At 40.4% G+C, this 24,177-nt stretch overlaps 2 protein-coding genes across 2 annotated transcripts in view; both read left to right on the top strand.

Annotated features, from left to right (window-relative positions):
- The first annotated feature begins 56 nt into the window (after nt 1-56).
- On the top strand, nt 57-1,597 carry LOC101538874 (RNA polymerase I and III subunit D). Its single transcript, XM_004604557.2, has 2 exons — nt 57-189; nt 1,044-1,597. Exons 1-2 carry the CDS (start codon nt 164-166, stop codon nt 1,417-1,419), a joined length of 402 nt encoding a protein of 133 aa, XP_004604614.1. The 5' UTR covers nt 57-163; the 3' UTR covers nt 1,420-1,597.
- Nucleotides 57-24,177, top strand: part of LOC129404347 (protein POLR1D-like) — a 49,074-nt gene continuing 24,953 nt past the window's right edge. The window contains exon 1 of the mRNA XM_055136704.1: nt 57-189. Within this exon, the coding sequence (XP_054992679.1) occupies nt 164-189 (26 nt within the window). The 5' untranslated portion in view covers nt 57-163. The remainder of the gene's footprint in view (nt 190-24,177) is intronic.

Genomic DNA, 24,177 nt, shown 5'->3' with positions numbered 1-24,177 from the left:
GCGGCTGGGCCCTGCCGCGCCGCTGCGGCTCCTCCTCCCTTCTTCCGTCCGCGACTCCTTCCGTCCGTCTTTCCTTCCTGCTTCGCTTGTACACGTTTTTCGCTATGGGGCCGAGCTTCGGGGCCTCCCGCGTCTTCTGAGGATCCCGGAAGCCGCCCCCGCGATGGAAGAGGACCAGGAGCTGGAGAGGTAACGGCCGGGAGGCAGGAGGGAAGCGTGGGAGGAGCGGCCGGGGCCTCGGCCTCAGCGGCCTGGTGGGACCGCGAGGGCCTGTTGGGGACCCCGGAGAAGGGGAGCAGAGAGGGGGGGGCGCCTGCACGGGAAGTGGGGATGAACCTGGGCAGGAGAGGAGGAGACATGGATTTGTTTGAACTGAGGCGCTCTGTACGCCTCTGCTGAAGGAGAAGCAAGTTGGGAGGCCAGAGTTAAGTTCCCACAGTGCCAACCCCCAGTCACGACGGCCCGTTACTAAACGGCGCCGGGGCCGTGTGGTCTGGTCGGACGTGGACCCCTGCAAGTGCGGCCCACGTTACCCTCAGCGTGCGCTGAAGTCCGCATCCCATCTGATTGCCTCCTAAATCTTCCAGTAGTTTTCCTTTCCTCTTTCCCATGGAAGCCATAGTTGGGCCGGCACGTTGGTAATCCGTGGTCTCTATTTTTAAAATAGAATAATCTGGTTTTCCCCCTAGCCCGGCTTCACCCATTTCCTAATCCTATCCCTCTCTGTGGCTACCAAGGAAAATAATATATATGTATATATGCATATATATTTCCACCAGCATTCATTTTTGTGTCTTAAGGGAATTACCTTTACAACCATGTGGACGGTCAAGTGGAGTAGAGAGAAGCTGGAGGCAGTAAATAAAGTAGTTGATGATTGATGTGAAGCAGTACCAGAAGGGGCTAGTGATAATAATTTTTCTGTAGTTTGGAGCGCATTAGAGTTAATAATGTGTTGCAACTGTGATATAGTAAATTTTTGAAACGCTAGTTAAAAACCAGTATTCAGTGTGATCTCATTTTTACAAAAAATATGTGTGTAGAAAAATATCTGGATTGAAGACCTCAATGGCTGAAGGCGAGAGGAAGACAGCCCTGGAAATGGTCCAGGCGGCTGGAACAGATAGACACTGTGTGACATTTGTATTGCACGAGGAGGACCATACCCTAGGAAATTCACTTCGTTACATGATCATGAAGAACCCGGAAGTGGAGTTTTGTGGTTACACTACAACCCATCCTTCAGAAAGCAAAATTAATTTACGCATTCAGACTCGAGGGGCTCTTCCAGCTGTTGAACCATTTCAGAGAGGCCTGAATGAGCTCTTGAATGTCTGCCAGCACGTGCTTGACAAGTTTGAGGCCAGCATAAAGGAATATAAGGATCAAAAAGCAAGCAGAAATGACTCCACATTCTAGTCATAGTGGGAGGACTCTGATGTTTTCTTCGGGATCTCACAAAATCCAGTAGAAGTTTGTGATTCATCATTACCCTCAGAAAGTGGTGTGCGTCTAGCCTTTAACCCATTGCAGCTGTTGGAATCCGTGCAAGAACCTTTGTATTCTTCTAATAAATTCCCTCTTTCATTTAAACTAATTTGAGTGGTTTCTGCTCCTTGATCTGCAAGGTTGTCTGTTTTGCGGGCTCTGTTTCATTTCTTCTTTCATTTGAGCGAGCACTGAAATTGAGAAAGCTTTGAGAAAACCAGAGGCCTAGATTGGAATTTTGATCGAGGACATTAAAAGAAATGTGTATTAATCATTACTGTGATGTGGGGGAGGAAGAAAGGCAGTCAAATGTGATCCCTGTGTAGACTGGTTGGTTTCAAATAAAATGGTGAGGGGTGAGAGGACTTGGCTTCTCACTGAATATTTTTTGTAGTTAATGAGAGAATTGCAACCTTTACTATTAAATTGGGCAAGGATGAGGGGTACTTTGAAAACATTATGGGGATTCTGGTTTCACTTGAGAGTGTAAGGTGGTAACAAACTGTCTTTGTGGTAGCGTTTATAGCACAGATACCAGTTTACTGCTTGGATTTCAGGACACTCATAAAATATTTACTCAGAAATGGCCTAATTAGGTCAAGAGACCTTGATTATGTTATAGGACACAAATGACCAAATAATATTTTATGTTTTAGGTTGGTATATAAATATAACCCATGATAAATAAAAGAAGCAGCAGTGTTAGAAAATAAGAGCAGGGGGACAAAAGTGAATGTGGATAAAATGGCTTTCTGGGGAGTAACTGAGAAAGTACAAGTGAATCAGGCCCATAGAGATAATACTGTGGTTTTGGTGAATTCTTTGCATGTGATGGACCTTCAGCTTTGCTGACTACAGTTTGGTAACCCCATACCATTGCCAGGAATGGTTCTGCGATGCCCCGAGCATTGCTGGGGTGGCCCAGAAATATACGACAGGGAGGGCCTGAACAAGTTGGCAGAGAATTGCTGGAAAGATTCTTCTGGTCTCCTGAGCGCTGCTTCGGAGATCTCCTTTCTAAAGTAGAAATATTAGTGAATCATATGTAAGAGCTAATCTGGAACCAGAGAGCAATGGTAATAATTTTATTTATCTTTTAACTTGGTATGGGAGGAAAATAAGGTCAGAAGATTAGGGAATGTGAAAAGGAAATCTCCTTTATATATGCCAGTCAGCAAACATCTGCCAGAGATGAAAGGACAAGAAGGAGCTAACTCTGCAAGGAGAGAACATAATATTTTGGGGGATTGCTAACATGTGCTTAGGTCTGCAAGGCAGAAACCAGTGGCTTGAGGAACTGAAGGTACCAAAAGAAGATCTGGGTTCCAGAGAGATAAAACAGCAGACAGGGGCTTGCCTTTTAGTTGGCAGACCAGGGTTTGATTGCCATGCTCACTAAGGTCCCCTGAGCACCACCAAGGAGTGGTCCCTAATCACAGAGCAGCTGTAAGCCCTGAGTGTGGCTGGGTGAGGTCCAAAACCAAGTAAGAAAGATCTGCATTTCTGTAGTATGGTAAGCATGAAGGAGAAGACCCTGATCCATTAATCCATTGAGAAGAAATGCTGGGAAACTAAGGATTTGAACTTTTTTGTTTGTTTTGGGACTACACCTGATTACTACACCTGATTAATTGCAAGTAAGCACCTTAACCTCTGTACTCTGCAGCGAGAGGGACTTGGATTTTAAGTACATTGGGCATGATGTTGTAATACTTTGGTTTACAGTATAGAGGAATGAATTTTAGAGAGACCTGAGTAGAAGTGTAGAAGTACTTCATCTGTAATTATCCTGGAAGGCAGTAAGCTAGTAATGGAGAAAAGAGAATATATTTGAGATCCTTTTTTTACAGCTGAGTTGATACAAAATTGGTTGACCTCAGAATTGAATGTGAAGTATGAGGAAACACGACTCCAACAAGACGTAGGTCCAAATTTCTGCGTGGGAAGAAACTTATGGATGCATAGTTGGGGAGGCAGAAAAGGCCCCACTTTCTAGAGTTGGAGAGTGAGTTCTTGCCATAAAGATGTTACAGATTTATAAAAAGGAAGAATTGACACCAAACCCTGGGCTAGCTTCATGTTTATAGGTTATAAACTATTCCTTGATCATTCCTTGAGCACTGCCAGGAATGATCCCTAAGTACATCAGGGTGTGGCCCAGACCTCTTCTCTACAGTCCCCCCACCCCCTGCAAAGGAAAAAAAAACAAACAGTAGGAAGTTGTGGAAATCAGACTTTGAAGAGTGGCAGAAGGATTTTTAACGAGTCACGTGGGATAAGAATATGTGGACTGACATTAACAGGGAGATTGATGGTCAGTGACACCATTAGTATAATATCTAATAAGAGTAAATGTAGCACACTGTTTTGAAGAATGACTAAAGTTTTTCAATACAGAAAATAAACTAGGAGACTGAGGAGGAGCTAAATTTAAGGGGCAGAGATGAGGAATCACAGGGCATGGATAAGTAGTAATTTCCCAGGATGATAGAAGTTCTAGAAAGAAGATTTATGTAAGGAAACCCTAGAGGAATATATGGGAAAGCATCAAAAACTTCTTGCCTCTTTGCAAAATTTTGCCTATGAGTAGACCTATAGGCAAAAGACAGCTTTTAGACAGATTAATACCTTTGAGACCAAGACCTATGAAAAGATGAAAGGGAGTTTAGTTAGTAGACATAGAGGTGTTGAATGATACAGTAAACCAAAGTAATTAATACCAGTACATGTGGGAAATGCACCCACTCACTTGTGACTGCCCACTGCATCTCATGACTTCACTGCTCTTGAAAGAATTGTCACAGGTCACGTAGCATGTTTTCCTGAGTCTGTAGGGTGGCCATAAGCTCATAGGATCATCTGAAACTCCAGAAAGAGGGTGGTTGAAAGGAAAAAAACGGAGGGCAGGGCAAGCAGAATAACCAAAAGTCACATGCATATAGATTTCTTTGCATGAAGTCTGTAGAAACCTAAAGGAAGGCAAGATGGTCAAAGGGTAAGAAGAATATATATGAATCATGGTTTTAGTTATATAAGCAAAAATAACTTGATCAATATCTCTGATTTACTCTTTAAATAGCATTCACTCTAAACATTAATGTTTCAAGATCAGAAATGCAGTTTAGTTGTAAAAATGTATTCCTTTTAAAGAGCCAATTATTAAATTAATTATATACCAAAGCTTTTAATATATAATAATTTGAGTACTCGCCTAGCACTTTCCATTTTCAAAGCACTTTACAAACTATTTATAAATTGCATATAGCTGTAACATCTAAGTGCTCTAATTAGTTGCTATAACACAGATGCCCTACAAAATCTATAGAAATAAAAGGTCTGTTCTGACCCAAAGCATCACATTTCAGGAAATAGGAAGACATATGAAGTTCATTGGCCCACCATTTCCCTCCTTTCTCTCTTACCCCTGTAAAATGTTATTTATATATATTGTGTCTCTAAATCATAAAGGTCATCTTTTTGTAGTTGCCATAATTTTGACTCAGACTATCTTCATAATATCCTTCATACTGAATTTTGAAGATGTTTACCCAAACCTAACAGTCTAGTTTCAAGTGCTTATAAAAACTTTAAATCCAGTCCTTGTGCTTAAAGTCTTAGTTTTCCTTTTGCTATTTTGCTTCTTGACAAGTTCTGCTGTTTATTTCTTTTTACAGAATGAAATGCCTTCCAAAAATAAAAAAGAACTTATGCAGCCTTAGGAAGGGCAGATATTCCTACATATGAAAAAGAAAACATGGGTCCAAGGAGATAGCTCAGTGGTCAGGGGAGTGTGCCTTACTTAGAATCCTGGTAACCACTAGATAGTACCACCACATGTGGCCCTAGTGACCCCAAAGTACCATTCAGCTGTCCCTTGATCCCCAACTGCACCACTTCACAGGTTCAAGCATTGAATCTGTATTGTTGGGAGTAGCTCCCAGACCCTCCTTGGGAGTATGCAAGGTCTGGGGGCTACTCCCAGCACTGCTTGGGAAGATCCCCCCCAAAAGGAAAACAAACTCTAATTCTAATGTATCTTAGTATTGTTGTGGAAGGTTCTGTGGTCTGCCCTGTCAGGCATGAAAGAGGCACCATTTGAGCAGGGATTAGTCCATGGGTATCTGCTCTACCAACTATGTGAAGTACTAAAGGTGACAAACATATAAAAGAAATAGTGTTTTGAGAGTAAACTAGTTGCCTTTCCCCAGTGTATGTAAAAGAACCGTCAAGATCCTTAAGGGAATGCCATAGAGATTTTCATGTTTTGGCTCAGTGCCTTTGCAGAATGGATGAGTGGAAAGCAGCAGTGAGTTCAGTTCATTGATGACAAAGCATGTATAAAGGAAGGAGAGCGTGGTTGTAGAAATGAAGGTAAAATGATGGATACAAAAGAACTTCTGAAAAGGAATTAAAATAACTTTGAGGCAGCTTTTGTATAGGGTTAGAAACGAGAGAAGGACTGAATGTGGCTTCATATCGAGGTCTTTTCCCCTTTGTTTCCTTACCACTCCCTTATAACCAAAACCAGTATGGCAAGATTTACCATTGCCTCCCTCCCTAACCTGTCTTTGCTGATAGAAGTCAATGGTTGCATCCACCCATACCTTCTTCCCTCCCCAATCCACTCAGAAGAATTCACTTGTATGTCAATGGTATGAGTCCTGGGTAAGAGATAATTGTGGGTGGAAGCTTAGTTGGGTTTTGCCATCTGTTTTCTCCAATTTCTCTCTATTTTCCCCTCCCCCCCTTTTGGCCTATACCTGGCAGTGCTCAGGGGTTACTTCTGACTCTGCCCTCAGGACTTACTTCTGGCTCTGGTTCTGCACCCAGGAATTACTGCTGGCAGGCTCAGGGGACCATATGGTGTGCCAGGGATCGAATGCAGTCAGCCAGGTACAAAGCAGTGCCCTACCTGCTATACTATGGCCCCAGTCCCTAAGTTGTTATTCTTTATGGAAACATTCCTTTTCTACATTTATTTCAATGTTACCTATTTTTATTTGGTAAAATAAATATTTTTTATTTTACCAAATAAAAATCAGGCTTACTCCTGCCTTTGAGCTCAGGGGTGACTCCTGGCCATACTCAGGGGACCATATGGGATCCTGGGAATTGGCCACAGGCAAAGAGCCATTCTATTCTCTCGAGCGCTTTTATTAATATTGTATTATTGTCATCCCGTTGTTCGTCAGTTTACTCGAGTGGGCACCAATAACGTCTCTATTACACTCAGTCCTGAGATTTTAGCAACCTCTCTTTACTTGTCTTTCCCAACAATTGGAGGCTCTTTCAGGGTCAGGGGAATGAGACCTATTGTTACTGTTTTTGGTATATCAAATACACCACAAGTAGCTTGCCAGGCTCTGCTGTGCGGGTGGGAGACACTCGGTAGCTTGCTGGGCTTTCCAAGAGGTATGTATATATCTGTTGCTGTATTTTAGATATAAATACGCCACGGGGAGCTTGTCAGGCTCTCCCAAGAAGGCAATAGATGGGGTAGCTTGTCAGGTTCTCCAAGAGGGAGAACTAGGCTATTAGGTGTCTTCCAGGAGCTTGGTTTTATAGTCTGGATGTTAGCCATTGATGAGATTACAAGGCGCTGGGGTGGGGGGGGAGGCGCGGCAGCAATCTCTGGATGTGACTGCCTAGCAACTGGAAAATGTGGGATCTGGGTGGAAGAGGCCCAGTCCCGATCTGAGCAGCCTTGGACATCTCAGCCCCGGGTCCCACACACCTGGATTCCTCTGCTGGCTCTCCCATGAATGAGGCTTGTTCGAACGTGTGGAGAGTGGCCCTGAGCATGGCCGTGGCTGGGTTCCAGAGGTCCTCAACTGTCGAGGCTCTGCTTGGGGGGAGGGAAGGAAACGCAACTGATCCCCTCCGAGGGGCCCTGGTGAAGACAGCCAGTGTACAATATTATTGTACACATGCTATATATGTGTGTGTGTGTGTGTGAGTGTGTGTGTGTGTGTGTGTGTGTGTGTGTGTACAGGCACAGTTTAAGCAAGGGATATACAGCAGGGAACAAACAGACCCACCTGAGGATTATTTTCTAATGGCAGGGAAAGAAAAATGAGGTAGTAACACAAATGGAAAGTAAGAGAATGATAGGGTGAAGAGAAGACATGGAGAGATGGGTTAGTTATGGAAGGCCTTTCTGAGGAGCTGACACTTAAAAGTTCAAAAATAAGTGAGAATGAGTTCAGAACTGCATAAAAAATGAGTTTAGATCTGGCAGCAAGGAAAAGGAAAATACTAATTTCTTAAAGGAATGAACTTTCAGCATTGTGTAATTTTTATTTGTGCCTACATTTATATCATTAATCTTTTGTATATGTATTTTATAGTAGTCCTGTCACACTGTAGCCCCATTGTTCATTGATTTGCTTGAGCGGGCACCAGTAATATCTCCATTGTGAGACTTATTACTGTTGTTGTCATACGTAATACGCCACAGGTAGTTTGTCAGGCTCTGCTGTATGGGCGAGATACTCTCCGTAGCTTGCCAGGCTCTCCCCGAGGGACGGAGGAATCGAACCTGGGTCGGCTGCTTGCAAGGCAAATGCCTTACGCACTGTGCTATCACTCCAGTTCGTATTTTATGGTATATTGGATTATTGCTGCTAATATGTGAAGCAATAGAAAAACAGAGTTTTAGATTAGTATATGTTTACATGTTGTAAACATAGGGGAGTTGATTTTAATGGGATTTTTTTTCTTCAGAGGAAAGTAAATCTTAGAAGCAGAAGTTGATGTGCTTAGGATCTGTATTTTTTTTGAGGCTAAGTAAGTATTGGAGACAATATAGCATAAGAGAATAAATTGGGACCTGGAGAGACAACACAGCAGTAGGGTGGTTGCCTTGCACATGGCCAACCTGAGTTCAGTCTCCAACATCCTGTATGATCCCTTGAGCCCTACCAGGAGTGTTGCTGAGTACAGAGACAGGAGTAAGCCCTGAGCCTTATGCCCATCCCCCACCTCCCAACACAAAGGATAAACTGTTGGGTCGTAAGACCTGAGTCTTCCTTAAACTTTTAAACTGTATGACCTTGCACAAGCTGTTTAACCTTTGTGCCAGTGTTCTTCATCTCTAAGATTGGGATAAAGTTTATAATTAACTTACAGGGATGCTATAGCTATTCATCTAGATAATGTATTCAAGTGCTTGGGACAGGATAACCCATAAAGCTTACATACTGAACTATAGTCATCCAGTCAGCATTGCCTATTCAGTTGTTACTTATTTGGGAAGTTTTTTTTTTTTGGGGGGGGGAGGGCATGCATCAGGTGCTTCTCAAGCAGTGTTCTGGAGGCCCAGGACCCTATCTTGATTCCTGGACAACTTGGCCAGCAATTTAATGCAAGGGCCCAAGGATATGATGCTGCTCTGACCACGTGGTGCCAGGAATTAACCACCCTCCTCCGATGCCAGGGGCCTCAAAGGCATATGATACATGTTCCCTAACCACTGTACTAACTCCAGGGCCCTTCTGTGTCTCTTTTTAATTAAAAAGTAGTATTAATTGTGTTCAAAAGCTAATCTTATTTTACAGATATTTATCTAGGTGAGAACCTTAAAAAAATTTTAGTAGCCTGCTATTTTTGTTGTATCCTCTATCCCAAGGTAGCACTCTAATAGAAATTTGTGAGTCCCAGCATAGAAAGCTATCAGTCTGCTAAAACCATTGCTTTCTACAAAGATATTTTAAACTAGCATTCCTATTAACTACGTATGGAAATCAAAGGTAAATGAAATTTTTCTCTTCACAAGTTAAAATTCTGATGGAATGTTTATAATCTTCCTCAAACTAAAGGGTAAAGTTTAAGCAGAATGAAAAACAAATTCTATAGCAGATGGAGACCCGGTTTTGTGCCAGGTAGCTAAATATTAACAGGAAGCCAGGGCTCAATGTAGGTTGGCTAAGCTTAAAATTGAATACAACAGAACATATTGACATTCTAATACTATTCCTTAGTGAATTTCATATTTGTTAATGTACTAAATATATATCAAAGAGAAAAGCTACCTGTATGCCTTTGTGAATTCATTTTGTTGACTTCAGTCAAACCTCAAAACAATTTTAATAATCTGAAGTGATTCAATAACCAGTATTTGGGGCCGTAAGGTTAGGACAGTGGGTAGGGCATTAGCCTCGCACAAGGCTGACCCGGGTCAGGTCCTCAGCACCCTATTGGGTCCCCTGAGTACTGCCAGATATAGCCCCAAAACAAAACAAAAAGTTTTTAAAAAGAGTTTCAAGAGAAACTTGGACTAATTGAGCGTCTTAATCAGACCAGTTCACTTATAACGTTTGAAGAGTTGGAGGCTGGAGGTGGGGGGTTGTTTAATTTTTCTTGTCCCAGAAAAAGCCTTTTTAAAAGGGCCTTTCAAGACAGTACTGTAGAAATAAAGGTTTAGGACTCAATTAAAACTAAGGTTTAGTTTCAATTAAAACTAAGAACCTGGTTTAAGTCTTGGCTCCTCCACTTTCTAACTTATAAACATGAGAGATTAACCTTCTAGAGCTTCAATTTCTTATCTATAAAAATTGGGCTAGTAATACCTACTTTATAGAGTTATTGTCAAGAACAAATGAATAAAACACCAGTTCCTTGTACCTTTAAATACTCAAATATTTGTTATTTATATAGGTTATTGTTATAGCAATTAGTGCTGGTTAGATAGTCTTCATAGTATTGGTTGTGTCTCATTTTCCATGAGAATTTCCGTGGCTATGGCTATGGTTGACTTGTACCAACTGGTTTCTTTCTACATCATCATCTATGACTCTCACACTGGTTTTCTCACTTCTTCAATAAATATCTAACTTGTTCATATTTTGACACTTAGAACTTGCCTTCTACTTCTTAAATTTTCCCCAAATCTTCACATGAGCTTTCTCTTTCAAAAGTAATTTATTCACACCCTCTTAACCACTGTATTATCTGGTTTTGTTTAGAGAGTTCACCAGTTAATTTTTAAGAAACTTCTTCCAGGTGACCTGAATCAGGGTTGCTTAGGTTTTATTAAAACTGTAAGTGTTTTGCATGCAAGAGTCCTTCCAGTCCCTGGCACCACATGTTCACTGCAAGGGACTCCCAACACTAAGCCAGGAGTATATCTGAGCACTTCCATGTATGGCCCAAATCCACCTCTCTCTCCTAAAGTAGGGGGTGGGTAAAAAACAAACCCACTCCCAACTTTACTTTGGTGACAGTTTGTCAGAAATCACAATCTTTATGTGGCTTGATAATAGCATAAAGACCTATAGTGTGTTTTCTAACTCTACCAGCCAGTTAATTCAGTTCTGATATTATTTGATTAGTGACAGCATCATCACTCACTGATTTGGGGTTCAATTCTAAAAGATTGGGTACCCTGTCCCCACAATTGGCGGTTCCTCTGAGTCCCCCCAGCCTCCATTTTGCTAATACTCAGTACTTACATTTATCGATTGATTATAAAGGATGTAGATGAACAGGTGAAGGGTTAGTTTACCTCTGTGTGTGTGTCTCTCTCTCCTTGAATCTATTCATATCTACCAACCCAGAAGCCCTCCAAACTTTGTCCTTTGAATTTCTATGCTGGCTTTATAATACAGGCACGACTAGCTAAAATAACTGATTCTTGGTGATTGGATTTAAATGCCAGGCTGTGCCTCCTGAGCTCCTCACTACTTCCCACCATATCTGGAGGGGTAGACAAAACTTCCAACCCTCTAACCCAGTGGTTTCAACTTTTCTCCACCTTTGGACCAGCATCCATCCACAAACAGGTATTTGGAAAACATTATCAGTTAAGCAGAAATAACTTTTTCACAGAGCAGCATGATATTTTTGCAACCCAGTACAGTTCCATGAACCAGTTAAAATCCACTGCTCTTATCAGGTACTTAGTTCCCTGGCAACCAGCCCCCATCCTTGGGTTAATAGGGATTTTCAAAAAATCTCATCATTGCATTTAAAAAAAAAAAAAATCTGTTGCTCTCAATTAGGAAATTCCGAGGCTCTTAGGAGGTTTTATGCTTAGAAAAAGAGACAGATTAAATATATTATTACAAGTCACAACATCACAAGGCCAAAATAATTAAATGGAAGATCCTATAATTTGACAGCTGTTGTGCCATCTTTATCATATTAGCTTCACAACAAGATGAATAGACGCTAATTTCCCCTTGGATCTCCATCAATATTTAGTCTATAGTTCTATTTCTTGCCACCATCACTGCTAAGTTCAATGCGATATAAGAATAAATTCTAATTAGAACTCAAATTTCAAGTTAAGAATCAGGAATGTGGCTTAGTGGTAGATCACCTGCTTTGAGGCTACAATTCAAACCTCACTACCACTCTATATCGCTAAGTCATTGTAAGTACTGCTGGTATAATCTCAGGCACATTCAAACTGTCCACACACCTCAACCAAGTGTGCAACTCCTAGGCACTGCAACAGTAACAAAGGAAAGGAAAGTCTGAGAGATGGATAGATAGTTCAAGGGCTAAGGCTGTGGCTGACCAGGTTTGTTAGTACATCACATATGGTCTCAGAGCACTAGCCACCAGAAATGATCCCTGATTACAGAACTTAGGATAAACCCTGAGCACTACCACGTGTAGCTCAAATCGCCACTTTCCCCTCCAGAAATAAAAGAGAAAGGAGAAGGAAAAATTAAGGAGTGGGTTGGGGGGAGTTTTAAAGATTAATCAAAGGATTAATCAAGATTCTTCATCTAAGGTTATTTTAGATCTTGGTTTGCTTGTTCTGCATGCTTAAGTATAAATCTTTGTGCTTGGAATAAGGGTTTTGATTTAAAAGCAGTAAAAACTTGGGGATGTAAGCTTCTATTGTCATCTTATTCTCTGAATATAGAAACTAACGGTTTAATAATTATTTCTTTGTCAAACTAAAGAAGTTGGATTGCGTTCTGCCTCAGAAATTATCGTTTAAGGCCTCAGAACTTGATTCCGTATGTTGTTTGGGTTTTTCCACCGTTTTCTGTTTATTTACATGGGAGATTGTACTTTGACCTTAAATACATCAGGAAAATGGAAGAGTCTAAAACCCTGTGATTAGAAACTGTTCTGCTGAAAATGTCTGTCTTTAGAAGTGTCTATCTACAGGTGTGTCACTGTCTGCTGCCCAGACTTGTCACAAGTGAGCCAAGGGTTCTCTGTGTATTTGATCTAATAAGCTGGTCTCCATCTGAGCGCAGTATGCTGTAGAACAAGCCAGGACACGAGGAAGCCACGTAAGCCTTATTCCTAGCCAAAAACAGACGACCTATCAGACACGTAACTGTGACTGCAAAATGAGAAGACTGATTTGCCTGGTCAAGTGGGAAAACCAGTTTAATCCTCCTTAATGAAAGACATTTCCCATTTATAGGAAAGGAAACTGAGACCAGGAGAAATAAGCAGCCTAAAGTTTCTGCACTTAGTAAATGAATTCAAACCAAAGACTGCCTGGCTCCTTCGGCTCAGTCCTTCTACAGGTGTCTCACAGGAAGTGGAGAGGAAGGAGATGGCTGCCCAAGGAGGGAGTCTACCACATCCCTCTCTAGCAACTTTGGTCACCTGGTTTGTGGCTGGGGAAATCTCAGACTGAAGAAAGTCTTCGATGAGCCCCTGCACGGTTCAGACTGCACATCTCACCAGCCCCATGAGGCAGTTACCAAGCTGCGCCTAGTGTTCACCTGTTTGGCAATAGCGTGGGATATGATCCCTGCTACCCGATTTCTGATGGAACTGAGGACTCACTCAGGCTGTAGCAAGGAATTGCTCTTTGCAGAAAAGGAAAGTCAGTCACCCAGGCTTTTCAGAAGGAGACAAATGATGAGGTAAAACAGTGGTGTGGGGGGGGGGAGAGCGGTCCAGAGCATTTTTTGGCCACACCCAGCAGTGCTCAGGGGTTATTCTTGGCAATGCTTGGGAGATCATATGGGATGCCGGAGATTGGACCTGGATTGACCCACATGCAAGGCAAATGCCCTCCCCACTGTACTATTGCTATGTAAATAGCAATAAATAACTCAAAACAGTTATATTTAGAGACTGAGAAAAGAAAAAGAGAGACAAAGTAAGGTGGAGATGCAGACCACCCCCAGAGTGGAGAGGTGCCCCATTAACCTTTACAGACTCGGTTTTATAAGTTTTCTTCCAAACTACCCCCACGTGGGGTTTTTCTACCTAGCTAAGAGTCCGTTACTGTGCTGTTGTCACGGAGAAGTGCTTGAAACTTGATGGCACACCCTCATGTCTTTATCACATCCCTTTGTTCCTGCTGAAACTTTTATTTGGGAGTGGGTATGTGGTGGGGTGCAACCTTCCCTCGGTCTGGCTGGTGCCAATTAGAGTCTTATCAAATCTCAGCCTGTGCCTTCAAAGTGGATCCGGCCATAGTGCTTTTAGCTGTTTTAGGGCCAGCAATATAGGCAAATTCAGTCTTGGTTTTATTACTTCCCAAGAACTCATTGGCAGTCCCTATGCCTCTACGGTTACCTACCTCCTTAAGTACCATGTCCATGATGTTGTCTGGGGAAGCCAGAGCTCCTGGCCCAAAGAGTACAATATGAGAGAAAAAAAATGTTAACCAATAACCTGATTCATTTCTAAGTTTAGTTTTCGAGATATTATTTTCATGTGGGTGAGAGCAATAGTAGTCAGTAGGGCACTTGCCTTCCACACGGCCAACCCAAGTTCAATCCCTAGCACCTTATAGGGTCACCAGCGAACTGCCAGGTGTGAACCAAAAACAAACAAAAAGAAATATTATTTCCATATTAAAACTTCATTGACATTAACTTTGAATAATTGAATCTTTTTTGGTTTTCTGTTTTGTTGGGGTCATCCTTTAGTATTCAGGGGCTTTTCTTCACTTTGTGCTCAGCAGTGACCCCAGGCAGTGCTCAGGGAACCCTATGTGGTGCCAGGGATTTAAGCCGGGTCAGCTGCATGCAAGGCAAGCACCTTACCACCTGTACTATCTTTCTTTTTCTTTTATGATTGTGCTGGAGGGTGGGTGGCTGTTTCTGGCTCAGTGCTTGGAGTCATTCCCAGCAGTACTCAGTACAGGGATCAATCCCAGGCACTGAGCATGAAAGAGAAATGTTGTACCACTTGTTCCCATTTCAACTTTTTATTCTATGTTTTACCAAAGCAGCACTTGATGATCATCAAAATGTAGAAAACATCTTTGTTAATTGAATAAGAGTGTGTTAGTTGAATGGACTCAGGAAATAGAGGCAGAAACACTTAGGTTAGAATCAGGTCAACCACATAGAGGTTGACTTTGGACAAGTAAGCCTCTGTAAGCCTTAGTTGTCTAAACAGATGAAAGGAAAATAATAACTTTGAAGATTCTTTTGAGGGTCAATGAGATATTAGGCAAATAATTGCTATGCACATATGATAAATGCCATTATATAATTTTTGTATGTTTTCGTTAACCCAGATTTAAATTATTAATGCTGACTTTTTAACCTTTTGTTCTGGGATTGTATCCGGCTATTACTGGGAATTACTTCCAACTCAGTGTTTGGAAGTTGCTCCCAGCAATGCTGGGGAACCTTGTGGTGTTGGGAATTAAACTTGTGCATTTGATCCCCATAACTTTGAGAGGGTAAAAGAAGTATCCATTGACAAATGATATGACCAAGATCACTGAGCTGGAAAATGCTAGCGAGGGACTCATTCTCTCCGGTGCTTTGTCGCTGCTTTTTTATTTTCCTTTCTCTTTTTTTACCTTTTGATAGCCACCACAAGAGATGCTTGGGCAACCATGCAGTACCAGGAATCCATCCTGGTGTTCCTATATGCAAAGTAAGCATTTTAGCCATTTGACCTATGTCCCCAGCCCTAATATTTCATTTTGGTTTTGTTTATTTTATGGTGACAGGGACAAAACTTAGGGCTTCACACAAGCGGGCGAATAAATATTCTACAACTGAGTTGCATTCCAGGCATTTCTCATTTTCTTAAGATGACTTGAATAGGTTATGTTTTGGGATCACACCTGGCAGTGCTGAAGGCTTAATCCTAACTCTGCACTAAGGGATCACTCCTGGAGGCATTCTGGGGACCATATGTACTCCGGCAGTCAATCCAGGTTGGACGCATGCAAGACAAGTGTCCTACTTGCTGTACTATCTCTCTGGCTCTGAATAGGGTCTTGATTCAATCCTCAAAGGTGGGAATGGTCTAATTCTTCTGAAGCATCAGGGGATATGGTAAGATGTACAGGTGCTGGAGCAATAACACAGCGGGTAGGGCATTTGCCTTGCACACAACCGACCCGGGTTTGATTCCCAGCATCCCATATGGTCCCCTGAGCACTGCTAGGATGGGTGGATTTGCTTCTTGTCCCCACTAGGGAATATCGTTTCTAGATAGACCAGTGCATTGTAATAGGTTTGTGCTAGTCCTTCTAGTGTTTTCTAAAAATAATTTAAAATATAATTGTAGTCTGTCCCTCATAATTTCCCCCCAGGATGATAAAATACACCTTTCTACGTACTCAGAGTTGATTTTCTTTTTCTCATTTTTTAAAAAGATAACAAGGCAAGACCCGGGTTCAATCCCCAGCATCCCATATGGTCCCCTGAGCACCGCCAGGGGTAATTCCTGAGTGCAGAGCCAGGAGTAACCCCTGTGCATTGCCAGGTGGGACCCAAAAAGCAGAAAAAAAAAAGAAAAAAGATAAACAAGGCAAGTTGTTGACCTCTAAACCATAATTTTCTTGTCTTTCTATGACAACCAGAGCACCTCTAACTTTTGGGTTTTTATCTGAACATTTTATTTGCTTTTATTTTTTTCCTTGCATATTATAGTAAAAAGAGCTTTGTAAGTTCTCTAGAAACACAGAGTGTGTTGGCATTAATAAATTTAGTATAAGACCTAATTTTTTTCCCATTTCTTTCTCTTCTCCCTGTCCTTTCTTTCCTTCCTGCTTTCCTCCTTCCACTTCAGCAAGCAAGGTATATGCTACTGCTGTTACATCCCTGGCATCATGGCCCACTTTTATCAAACTAGTGCTAGAGGAGAACTGTGAATATAGTGGCATGATATTTCAAATGAGATATAAAAATATTTGGATTGACAAACACATGCCCATTTTTCCAAGCATGAGTCTGTCAGACCTTGGGAGCAGGCCAAGTCGTACTATTTGACATTCGGCATAATCTCTTTCTCAAAATTTCTACGGGCCAGAGAGACAGCACAGGCATAGTTTGAAATTGCATAGGGTTCCCTGAGCACCGCCAGAATGATCCCTGAGCATAGAGCCAGTAGTGAGCCTTGAAAACCCCAGGTGTGACCCCCGTTTTTCACTTTTTTTAAAAAGGAAGAACCTTCCCCTGAAGTCTCAATTGGGTACCTGTTCCATTTTTAACACAGTGCTAAACTTTTCATTAACATTGCTCCATCTAAACTGCAGCTGTGTTCCATCCCTAAGGACAGACTGATTTATTTAGTAAAAGAGATAATTCTATATGTGTAGCTACTAAAGCATGGCTATGATAAAGAGATGGGAGAAGATTCTACATTGATTATTTTATAAATCTGTAAACCATTTGCTATTTTATAACATAATATTTTCATGTTTCTCTTCCCAGCATTTTCATTGTATATAAGTAATTTTTAAGTCTGAGTAATGAAGTACAACATTAGAGTTGGCTATTGATTTATTGTCTTTCATCTGATTTCTGATGCCAAAAATTGCCAACTATATTTTACTAAAATTTCTTTTCTGGCAGTTGATAAATTGTTTGTATAGTATAAGATAAACTTGAAACTTGGATCAATCAGGAATGGAATTTTCCATGCTCTGGGCTTGTTTCTTGTAGCATTGAGTGTCCCGTGCTGGCTTCTTCCTGCATCTATCTTCCAACCTTTCCAGTAGCCCGCCCTGTTCTTTTGAATTCAGTATCTGCAAGAACATGTTTGCATTGTACCAGATCCCAACAAATTGATCTGTGTGGGAAGCATTTCTGGGGTCTTTACAAGTAAATGTAAAACCTTATTTGTGCAGTCGATAGTTTTGGCTGACTTGTTCAGAGAGCCATGAGCCATCCACATTCAGAACTTTCTTTGAATGGTTGAACTTTGTCTGCAAAGGGGCACTACTCCCAAGAAAAAATTTTCCCCCAAAATTATTTGTTTAGATAGTAACTAAAAATTTTTAAATCGTAAGCTGGATAGAAATGGCCTCAATTTATTTAAATTCATTGTTAGAAGTTAACATCTGGAAAATAACTTGAAGCCTGACACTGGAAGGTGTATAAAGTATCAAAAATTTACCTACTGGTTTCAATCTTTTTTTTTTTTTTTTTAATTTTACAGTGCCAGGGATTAAACCCAGTCTCCAGCACACAGGGCATGTGCTTTACTTTTGAGCTACGTATGTGGCCCTCCATGAATTATAATACGTTCTTACACTTACTTGCTGATGTAGATAAAAAAAATGTGTACATAGGTACTTTTTTTTCCAGAAACATTCCCTGCCATGTTGTAGGGGACACTACTGTATCTCTCAGGTATACTTTGATACCTCGACTACAGATGTGTCTGTCTCAATCTAGGACCATGACTGAATCTGTGCTGTTGGTTAACTAGGGCAGCTTTTTCTTCCTCCTACCTCACATCCTGCTGGCCTTTCAAGAATTACAAATCTCAAAACGTTTTCTTCCTGGGTTAAAATTGCTTAGTTCATTTGATAGCGGGTAAGTATTTACCACAAAGTAGCACAACTAAGAGGCTGGTTTCTTTTTTTCTTAATTTTATTTTCATAATTTATTACATTCAACATTCCAGCACCAATCCCATCATCATTGCAGCTTCCCACCACCATTATTTTCAATTTTCCCAACCACCCCTCAAACATGCCCCTATAGCACACCCTAAATAATTTCTTTTATATTGCTTGTTATAATTTGCTAAAAATGAATAAAAAGTATTTCCTTAGAAGAAAGTATGTGAATATTGTTGTCACCATGGAGCCATTAAGCCCTTATAGAAGAGATTACTACCATGTTGTTACAGGGTAAGGCTTATGTGTTTATACTTTGTTAATCAAGATTGGTTGCCTTCTACTTTACATCCCATTCAATGTAGTGTGCTACTCATGGTTTGTCAGTGGTGTAGAGTTTGAGATGTCATTTGGCAACATTTGCGGCCATGCACTTCAGGAATTCAAAAATTTTTAATGGAGTAATACAGTTGGAGTTAAAGTTTTAACTGGATAGTGACTTTGGGTGTCCTGGGCAACAGAGCATGGCACAGAGTCTGGAAACATTTCTGCAACTTGTTGATCTCTTTTGAGAATTATTAATGAGTCTATGGATCATAACTGGTTAACGAATTTATTTGGTGCCAGAGACAGCTCATGGGCATGACTGCCAGCCTTCCAGAAGAACAGGGAGATGTGGGGAGGTACCCCATTCTGGACTCCATGAGAGCCTGGAGATTTCAGTCTCAAACCCCGCATACCTAAGTTTTTCAATCCAGATTAATTTCTGGATGAGGCTCATCCCAAGCAGTGGAGTGTGGAGGGTTTTGGCTGCTGGGGCTCTGTTTAGACAGGTGCTAGGCTCATCCGCCTCCCTCCCAGGTGCCCCAGATTATTCAGCTTGGTGCAGGTTCCGGGAAGCATCTCTCCTGAGGCTGGTTTCTCTGTTTTAAAATGAAAACACTCTTTAAAGAGCATGACATGATTAGCATGGCAAACCCTACATATTCTGGAACTCTCTTCATTTTTTCCATTCCTTGGCTCTTAGCTCCAAGTGTAGTTTATAATCACTAGATGAATCAGATGCTGAGATCTACAAGGGGTGAACAGTTTGTTTTTAGTAGATTACTGCAGTCTTGAAAAGACGAAAGGAAATGGCTTCAGTGGCTAACCAGCTGTTCTGCTGAGTAGGGCATCTCAGGGCTGAGAGCCCAAAAATCTCAAGTAATATTTAAGGTAGTCAGCAGAGAACTGCAGATCATTTGTATACAATAAAGCTCCCTTAGGATTAAGAGATTTATAAACCAGGGGCTTGGTGAGGTGGTTATTCAAGTATGTGGTGTGTTTATCAGAAGACCAACTTTCAACCCTCATTAAAGAGGGCTATAGAAGCCTGAGGAGATGATACAAAGGGCTGGAGAGCACTGACCTGGGAATAAGCCCTGAGCACTACCAGGTGTGGCTCTAAAACAAAAATTATAGAGACAAATGTTAGAAACTTTATTTTGTAATGGTTTGTACAGTTTCTGTGGTTCTTTTTCCCTTTTTAGTATGTTGAATAGCTTTTTTAAGAGTAAGTTAAAAAATTATTTTAAAAAAAGTAAATTTTATATTTCTGCTATTTTAGCCTTCAGTTACATTTTTCTATCCTTTGCTAAATGTTGATAGGTGCTGTGTTAGCTTTTCTTTGTTCCCATGTTGGCTTCCTTCCATAGCCATCTTAGGCTTTAGACCCTTTTTTCACTGCAGATGTCATCAATTTTGTTCTTCAAAGCCTCCAGTCTTTTAAGAAGATAACAAAATGCTTTCTTTGAACTGAGGAGCTTGGTAGTTATTTTGAGTTTATATTTTCTGGACCTTTTTATTGGGTATGTATATATATAAACTTAGCAGTTGATGTATCAAACAGATACATTGTCCTAATATGGTATAATTTTTAGAACTCTTCTATTCATAATTTACTGTCTTCTGAGTTAATTCACTCCCACTCTACCACCACAGACTTCTTAGTGAAAAATGCTGTTCCTTACACACGTAACATTCACAATCGCTCATTTAATTAGATTTTACAGTATGAACTAAAAGTGAAGTACTGTTTTTTTCCATATGTATTATACCCTTTAATTGGGATCTAAGAGTAAGTAGTTGTAAAATATAGTTAACTACTATAAAGGAAGCCATTTCATTATTTTGTCATTCCTGTTGTGAGGTATCTCATGAACTAAAAAGTAAGAACTAAGCTAGTTCTTGATAAGCCTGATAAGAATCAGCCCACACCCACTCATGGAAGAAAGCCAGGGAAGAATCCCTCTATGATGACCCTCCCATGGAGGTCACCTGTAAATGGATAACTGAAGATTTGAGAATGTTGAAATCCTGGTAAAAGAACTAAAATCTTTTAACAGTTTTTGTCACAAAATAAGATACAGTAAAATGTTGCAACCTTTGCTGTATTTGCCTTATTCTCACTAAATCTAGCTTCTTGAGAGTTAGAATCATGTGTTTTATTACAGTTACAAGAAGGGTTAATTAAGATCCTATGCCCAAGAGTTGATTGCTTGGGTTCATAGCCCCACTCCATCACTAGTTCCCATTGTGACCTCACTAAATGTCTTAAGTTTTCATGGTGTTCTCTTTATCTTTTCGATCTATGAAATAGTAACTACGTAAGGAAGTGTAAGGTAGAAGGTGAAAGGTACATTGCCAATGTTATTGTCATCCTATCCCAGTGGTACATTTATGTGCTTATTTGGATATTCAGAGGAGAATTTCAAGGGCAAGTTCATCTATGACAAATATATATAAATGTCTCTATCACTAGGGATCTCACTCAGTGTAATTCATAACTCAGGAAACACCCTCCTCATGTTTTGACCTGTGTTCTTGAATGAAAGGAAATTGTTGAATAGGTGGAGGTTGGTGAGTTGTATTACTGTTTTATGTGGATACTGCTTTAGAATACAGGAAGGATTTGAGCCATAGAGGTGTTTAGAAAAGAAAAGACACATTAACTTGTCAAAATCTTTTCAACTAAATGCAACAGACTATTACTAAGTGAAAAAAACGTATGTTCCTTTATTGTAACTTTTCTTGTTTGTCTTTGTATTTCAGTTCATGACCTTTAGGTTCTCATGATCTAGAGCAGAATCAGTATTGATATATATCAGCTGTAGCTTTTACAGTGTTAGTCACATGTTACTCTTATATTTGTGTGCAATAGGTCTATGAGGAACACACAAAATTTAGTACTAATTATTACTTGTTATTCTACAGGGAAATTCAAAAACATTTGAAATTTAAGTTTTTACTTTTTTATATTTAAGGTAATTGCAGATTTTAGATATTAAAATGTTGCTACACTGAATACAATTACATCTTGATTTCTAATCCTTAAGACTTATAGTCTATGAAATAATTTATGTGAAAATATTAATTGTAATGGTGTCATTCTTGATTTTGCTAATATCAGATAAACTTGAATTTTTGGAATTAATCTATAATTTATGAATATATACGTGCTCCTAATTCATCCAGATATTAACAACTCACACTTCTTTTTTTTTATTTTTGGGTCACACCTGGCGATGCACAGGGCTTACTCCTGGCTCTGTACTCAGGAATCACTCTTGGCGGTGCTCAGGGGACCATATGGGATGCTGGGAATCAAACCCAGGTTGGCCGTGTGCAAAGCAAATGCCCTACCTGCTGTGCTATCGCTCCAGCCCCACAACTCACACTTTTATGTATATAATAAGTTGGTTCTGCCATCTTTGGTATTTTGCTGATTTTCAAATTAACTTATTTGTGTTATTGAAATGAGATATGCTGCTCTGGCAGGAGGAAGGAATATATTTTACTTAATGGTTCTAGCTTACCTTACAGTATTTAAACATTGAAAAACATTTATATGGGACTTCACGTGTCCTCCATAAGCCTGAAGGAAAGGAGACATTACATTTATTGATGTGAGGTAAATAGAAAGCAGGAAAGACTTGAGAAGGTAACATCTGCTCATCTGTCCAGTGATTATATCCAGTGACTATATCCAAGAGCTCTTTGGGGGAGTATCACTGTCACTGTCACTGTCATCCCATTGCTCATCGATTTGTACAAGCAGGCACCAGTAACATCTCTCATTGAGAGACTTATTGTTACTGTTTTGGGCATATCCAATACGCACGGGTAGCTTGCAAGGCTCTGCTGTGCAGGCTCCATACTCTCGGTAGCTTGCCGGGCTCTCCGAGAGGGGCGGAGATATATGCTAAGCAAAACTCCCACTATGTTTATCTCACTGGCCGATAAGCTAAAAACCTAAAATGTAATCCCCAGGCATGAAGACAGGCCAGTAGCTCCCATTGTGGTATTTCTCCATCTTTATATACCTTGCTTGGCCTCTCACAGAAAACACTTCCATTTCAATGCACTAAGAGATGGAGTTACAGACTATTAATATGTGACGTGGGTTTTTGTGCATTTACATGATGAAGCAAAAGAATTATTTTGGAAGCTCAAAGCCCTTTTTGGATCGGTAACAACATGGTAAGGAGAAAGTGTCTTCTGGACAGGAAACCATGCTAAGATTTTCAAGCAGTCTTAGGGGATTAAAGACCTTAATCCTAACCCAAAAAATTCCAGCTCTGCTTCATTCTGACAGTTGTGTCATGTCTTTAGTTAGTGTCTAAAATCTGGGTAAAGTTGTTGTGCTCCTGCTCAGATGTGGCACTCCCTGACATCTCCCAGACAGAATCCTGTAGTTAGCCAATGGTGCCTTTCTTCACATTTCTCCATCCAGCAGCGCATTCTCTTGCTTTTCTCTTTGCCTTCCCTGTCTTGCCTCTTCCATGTCACTCATCAAAACTCTGCTTCTGGTTACAGATATTACATAGTTTTATTTTAAAATCCTTGAGTTTTGATCATGTCCAAATCACAGCCAAAACCTATTCATTCCCCATATCATAATTTGTTTTGACCAGGTTCCAGGCCTAGGGAAAACTAAAATGCAAAAGAAAATTCCTTGACCTCTGGAAGTTTAGTGAGAAACATCTATTATGCTTTTTGTGCTCCTTATAAAATACACAGTACTTGGATCCAAGTAAAATACTTTATTTAATCCTCTTGTGAGGTTATTCTCAACACAGAAGAAAGTAATTCACTTCTTTGATGTTTTTTTCAGCAGTACTTAAAATATTACTTCTTTCTCCTTGGTTTCTTTTGGCAGGAAATTTAACAATCTTGCCAGTCCTACACTCAAATTCATTTTCCTACACTATCCTCCAGTGTTTTATTGACATAATTGTTTACAAAAATTAAGCAACTTTTGGAACCAGAGAAGTAGTATAGTAGAACACTTGCCTTGTGTGTGGCTGATCTGGGTTTGATCCCTGGCATCCCATTTGGTCCCCCAGCCCACCAGGATAAATTCTTGAGTGCAGAGCCAGGAGTAACCCCTGAACATCACCAGATGTGCCCATCCCTCCCATAAAATTGCTTTTTATTCTTTCTCTCTTTCTCTCTTTTCTTTCTTTCTCTTTCTTTCTTTCTTTTTCTCTTTCTTTCTTTCCTTCTTTGTTTCTTTCTTCCTTTCTTTTCTTTCTCTCTTCTCCTTTCTTCTCTATCTTTCTCTCCCTCCCTCCCTTCCTTCTCTCTTTCCTTTCTCCTTCTCCGTTGTCCCTTTCTTTCAAAACAAATTTTTTCCTGTAACTTCCTGTTGCAGCTTCCTCCCTCACATTTCCCCAGATAATCTAGTACTTGTTTCTAAAGTACATATATGACTCTTCATTTTATATTTTGTAATAGTAATTTGGTATGTAATAATAATAGTATTATTACCCTAATAGTAATTCTCAGGGAAGGTCCTCACTTACTACGTAAACAATAGTACCTCACAGAATCAATGCTTGATAGAAGTTGGTTAAATTTAGTATACTTTGCAGCTTTAACTCCTTGTGCCTCTGTTATCTTTTGTC

This window comes from Sorex araneus, chromosome 1, assembly GCF_027595985.1.
Source record: "Sorex araneus isolate mSorAra2 chromosome 1, mSorAra2.pri, whole genome shotgun sequence".
NCBI classification, from domain to species: Eukaryota; Metazoa; Chordata; class Mammalia; order Eulipotyphla; family Soricidae; genus Sorex; species Sorex araneus.
The sequence above is the reverse complement of the archived record's forward strand: the minus strand, read 5'-3'. Positions and strand labels throughout refer to the sequence as shown.

Excerpts from the sequence above, each read along its gene's own strand:
- LOC101538874 (XM_004604557.2), top strand. The coding sequence starts at position 164 with ATGGAAGAGGACCAGGAGCTGGAGAG. Across the intron at positions 190-1,043 it reads GAGGACCAGGAGCTGGAGAG|AAAAATATCTGGATTGAAGA; the intron begins GTAACGGCCGGG and ends ATATGTGTGTAG.